The sequence below is a fragment of the Cyprinodon variegatus genome, unplaced genomic scaffold (genome assembly GCF_000732505.1).
Source record: "Cyprinodon variegatus isolate N-32 unplaced genomic scaffold, C_variegatus-1.0 Scaffold705, whole genome shotgun sequence".
In the NCBI taxonomy this organism is placed as follows: domain Eukaryota; kingdom Metazoa; phylum Chordata; class Actinopteri; order Cyprinodontiformes; family Cyprinodontidae; genus Cyprinodon; species Cyprinodon variegatus.
In genome coordinates this window covers 170708-175852 of record NW_015151158.1, presented here as the reverse complement: position 1 = coordinate 175852, position 5145 = coordinate 170708, and the positions used below count along the sequence as shown (strand labels likewise).

Here is a 5145-nt window from a genome sequence, read left to right as displayed (position 1 = left end):
GAAGAAACCTCCAGCAGAACCAGGCTCAGTGTGAGCGGCCATCTGCTGAGGCCCACTGGGGTTCAAGGAGACAGAAGCAGAGATAGAAAAAGGAAAAAAAGGGTCCCTATGTCCTCCAGCAGACTAAGCCTATAGCAGCAGAACTATAGAGATAGATCAGGAATGAAAAAAATCCAAATCTAGATTAGTTATAAGTCAATAAGATATTTTTATTTTTGACATTTTTTATTTTATATCTAATTATCTTATTTTAGGAAAGTAAAAATACTAATTTACCTGCTGAAATGAAGGATAACTATGCTTAATTTAAGCAATATTTACTTATTTCTAGCTCATTTTTCCAGTGCGGACGGTTTTGCCTGAAATATTATTTTTTTCCTCCTTAGATTCTGAGGATTCCGTCTCTCCTGCTGCTCTTATAACCATGTTTCTATCCAGACGTATCCTCGGGACACGCAGCTCTGTGTGCGCATGAAAACATGTCCGACCTGTGGACGTTCCCGGCAGCGTCCCCTCCTTCCATCGTCCAGCAGTCCTCTCGCTCCCACTCGCTCCCCCCCTTCTCCACCTCCTTGTTCAGGAGCCATGGGAGCCCCTCTCCAGCCAAGGTTTCTATTTCTGCTGCATCCTATTAATATTTACTGCGGATTTTACTCTTTTAACCAGTTTTGAAACGTTTCTTTGCCAGGTGACCTCCCCTATATACTCCCCTCAGAATACCCCTCCTGTCATGTGCCAGGTTAGCTCCCCGAACCTCGGACTTCGGACCCAGGCCTCCTCCTTTCAGTTTCCTCAATCCCAGATTACCTCCACGCATCAGATTACATCCCCCCACCTTTCACCGCACATGGAAGTGTCCCCCTCCCAGCTGTTCTATCCGTCCCAGATAACCTCCCCTCACCTCCCCTCAGCCCCCGTCAGCTCCTCCTATCACCTTGGCTCTCCTCAGGTCGCCTCCCCTCACCTCCACCCCCAACCGCAGCACTTCCTGTACAACCAGAACCCCGATCCGGAGTTGGATTATGTCGACTGGGACAAATGCGAGGAGTCCTCGGATCTTTCCTGCTATCTCAACGGAAGCGGCTTCTCCTACCAGGTAAGAGTCCCCGCCGCCCTGAGCCAGCAGAACCAGCGCTGTTCCCTGACGGTTTGTTTCTTTTCTGATGGAAAACAGAACGGGTCGCCCTCCCCGCTGGATATCCACCTCCAGAACCAGTACGGCACCAGCGACCCCCCCTGCACGGATGAGGTGGAAAGAACAGCCAAAGCCTATAACACTCACAGCGTTCACGCCGGCGGCGTGTTTGAGCACAGCGACCCGGCAGGTCAAGCTCAGCACGCGTGGGACTCCATGTCACCAACCCTGTCCCAGGTGCATTGCCCCCCTTTGGGTTCCGGGGATCCCATGGGGAGATGGAGCTCGTCCCCCGCGGAGGACTTCCCCGCCAACCAGTTCTACCATGAAAGTTACCATGGAAACAACCCCCAGCAGCCGTTCTGTAGCCCAACCACACCAGGTCCGAGTCCCCATTACCCGCAAACGCCAACCGTCTCCAGTCCCAGTCCTCAGATGCATCCCAGGACGGACCGGACGGGTTGTCCCAAGCAAGCGTCCAAACAGCTGAGCAGAGACGCGTCCTCGGCTCTTTCTCTGAACGACCACGGCGCCTACTTCCCGTCGTCAGAGAAAGCTCCTCACCAGAGAACCCAACGCCACCTGCAGAGTCAAAGCCCGGCGGCTGAGGAGGCCACCGCCTGCCAACATGAAACCAGCTTCTCCGCTCAGGAAAGGGGGCCCCCCAGCAGCGGTTCTACCGGGCGGGGCTGCAAGGAGGAGGGAAGAGGAGGAAGAAGAGGGCCGAGGAAAGCGGCTGAGAGGCAAACGGACTGGAACTGGGTGGGCTACCGTTCTGTTTCATGTCATCCTGGAGGTAAAGGAGGGAAAATGGAGCAGATGCATTAAAATATATTTTATTATCCTGTTTTTTAGGTGAAACAGCTGCAGCCTTTAAGAACCACTGGAGTCCTGGACTCGAGGTACCCTGAATGTTTTCTGGTGCACCAATCATGCCATGAACGTTCCAGTAGGCCATAACTTCCTCCTGTGTGTCTTAAAGCAGGTGCCGGCTGCTGTGCACCGTGTGTAACCGCGACTTTAAGAGCCTTCCAGCTTTAAATGGTCACATGCGTTCCCACAGTGGCTTCAGATCCCCGACACGGATTAAAAAGGTCCCCCAGTTTTTCTTTTTTCCAACACAAGGGGTTGTAATTACAAGATTTAAACATATTTTAAGCATTAAAATAGGCTTCTATAGTTCTAACATAGATTCCAAAAGGTAATTGGTAAAAATGCAATTAACTTTAAGGAAAGCTCGCCCTCTAGTGGTGAAAATAAAGTACAGCAGCTTTAAAAGTTTTAGTTTCTCTGTCCCTGCTGTCTTCAGGATACGTCCCCTCCCACTCAAAGCCCCATGTCCCTCGTGATGCCCGTCTCTGTGCCTGTCCAAACCAGAGGACAGAAGAAAGGCTGCGTCTCCACTCCAGCCAGCGGGGGCGCTGTGCTCTACCGCAGCCTGATGCATGAGGAGGACGCTGCCCCCACAGGCCATAAGGCGGGGGAGAACGTTACCATGGCTAATTTATGTCACTACACCCCTCCTCCGATGCTATGCCCTGAGAGGGCGGGGTCAGGGCTGTACTGCTCCCTCACCACTGGGAGGCAGCAGAGAGCAGAGACGATTCAGCTGCACAGTGAGTCCTGAGAAAGACTGGGTGTTTATTTATTTTATTTTATTTTAATATTTATTTATTTTTTTTTTGTATTATTATTATTATTATTATTTTTCATTATTATTTTTTAAATTTTTAAAAAAAAAGACTGAAAGTTTATTTGTTTCTTTTATTTTTTAAAAAGACTGAACATTAATTATTTTTCATTTTATTTATTTTTCTATTTATTTTATTATTATTATTCTTTTGTTTTATTAATTTATTTCTTATTTAAAAAAAACGTTTATTTTTTTATTTTTTTATTTATTTATATACTTCTTAAATATTTTTGTATTATTATTATTATTTTTTATTTTAATTAAAAAAAAGACTGAAAGTTTATTTGGTTTTTTTTATTATTTTTTATTGTATTATTTAATTTTTCTATTTTAATAAAAAACACTGAACGTTTATTTATTTATTTGTTTTTTTATTAAATTTTTTATCTATATATTTTTAAAATATTTTTGTATTATTATTATTATTTTTTGTTTTATAATTTTTTTTATTTTAATAAAAAAGGCTGAAAGTTTATTTTTTATTTTAATTTTTTCATTATTTGTTATTGTATTATTTAACTTTTTTATATAAAAGAACAATGAACGTTTATTTATTTATTTGTTTTTTTTTTGTTTTATTATTACATTTTTTATTTTAATAAAAAAAAGAGTGAACGTTTAGACTGAGCGAGCGACATCTGAGGTTAACATGTGTCTCTGATTCTCAGATGAGTTAGCTGACCCTGTTTCCATGGTAACAGCCGATCCTCCACCTGAACTGCTAGCATCGGGAAACATCAAACCGTACGTATTCAAATACTAAAACATTTTATTCCGTGTGTCTGGTACCAACTGTCAGCTGTCAATCACAGGCGGATCAATTTTGGGAAGAACTTCCAGGCAGAGATTCCTCCGTTGCGGGACAGTAAGCATGCCCAAGGTGACTCCCACAATGCACTGTTGCTGTGGACGCCGTACGATGAGCTGGAGCATCCCGTCAATCAACAGAGAGGTAAATAAAAACTCTAAAAACTCTGACAGAAGCTGCATTTTTCTTTTTTGGCTTATGATTGAACAGTTTGGATATTCTGCTGTTTCAGTGGAGGCCCTGCTACTGCTGGCGCGCTCCAGTGTGGTGCCAGGAGCCCAGGCTAGTCCAGAGTTCGCCCTCCAGCTGCTCTCAGAGTGCAAGGGAGACTTCCTGGTAAAAACTCAAGTTTGTTAAAAGGGTTAAAAAACCTTATTTAATAAGAGTTTTATCCAAATAAGACATGCCATGTAGAAGATCATCATGCAATAAAGGAGAGATCAGCTGTAGGGGCCCTGCAGGGCCCCGTAGAGATGGAAGAGTCTAAACTTCTGTTAAATAGCAGAAAACAAGGAGCAACCAATAAAATAAGTTAAACTGGAGAAAGGAGGATAGACACACAAAAACAGACACTGAAATCCACAAAAAGATGCAAAAACAACCACAAAGAGATTAAAAAGAGACCAAAACAATAATAAAACAATAAGAGATGTTTGCACACAAAACTCTGCAGAAAGTAAAACAACACAAAGAGACCCAAACCGTCCAAAAATTAAGAAAAAATAAAAATAATATCTCATCAAGAAGACAAAAAAAGACCCAAACAGACATAAAGGGAAATAAAACAATGACAAAAGCACCGCAAAGGAACCAAAATAACCACAAACACATCAGAAAGTCCCAAAGAGAAGAAAAAAGAAAACCTTCACCAAGAGATAAAAAACAGCAGCAATATGTATATTTCTGTTTATTTTAACACCTAGTTGATGATTTTGATTTTTAAAATGAAAGTGAACTGAATAAAACCTCAGAGAGGAAAAGGGAGGGTAATGTTTTCTATTTAACCGCCACGTTTCACCAGTAAATGACAATAATAAGAGTGTGTTTGACTTCTGCTTTGATGGCGTCATTGTTTTATGTTCAAACATGGCCGACTGTTAAAAATCATCTGTTCTTCCTCTCAGCTGACGTTGGAGAAGCTGATGAATCCTGAAACCTCATCCAACCACACGGGTCAGTCTCTACCTGCTCATCACACTCACTCTCTCCGTAACGCATGAATGAGCTCAGAAATACGGCAAACAGATGTGTCACTAACATTAGCCGCGTGTTGAAGGTGTCTGGTGGAGCGCGGCCGAGAAGAAGCTGCTGGTTAAATCCCTGCAGATCCATCGCAAAGACTTCAGCAGCATCCAGAAGTCTGTAAGTGTGATGCTTCACCCGTCTGAGGACGCTGAGCTTTAACTGATGCTCCAGGTGGGAGATGTGGAGTCACCAAGTCATCTCCACGCTATGTGCTCTGAAACAAATTTCTGTTCTGAAGGAAATGTGGGGCCCTAGGCAAAGGCT

The 5145-nt window shown here is 43.4% G+C and overlaps 1 protein-coding gene across 3 annotated transcripts in view; it reads left to right on the top strand.

Annotated features, from left to right (window-relative positions):
- Positions 1-5145, top strand: part of LOC107097540 (transcriptional-regulating factor 1-like) — a 14940-nt gene that overhangs the window by 3145 nt on the left and 6650 nt on the right. Inside the window, exons 2-12 of one of the 3 annotated variants that reach the window (XM_015394711.1) lie at positions 387-608; positions 689-1096; positions 1175-1897; positions 1991-2037; positions 2121-2229; positions 2445-2751; positions 3497-3572; positions 3641-3780; positions 3869-3972; positions 4761-4809; positions 4913-4998. In XM_015394711.1, coding sequence (XP_015250197.1) covers positions 480-608; positions 689-1096; positions 1175-1897; positions 1991-2037; positions 2121-2229; positions 2445-2751; positions 3497-3572; positions 3641-3780; positions 3869-3972; positions 4761-4809; positions 4913-4998 — 2178 coding nt within the window. In that variant the 5' untranslated portion in view covers positions 387-479. Of the gene's footprint in view, positions 1-386; positions 609-688; positions 1097-1174; positions 1898-1990; positions 2038-2117; positions 2230-2444; positions 2752-3496; positions 3573-3640; positions 3781-3868; positions 3973-4760; positions 4810-4912; positions 4999-5145 lie in introns of all 3 variants that reach the window. The other 2 variants (XM_015394709.1, XM_015394710.1) reach the window with 2 other exon arrangements.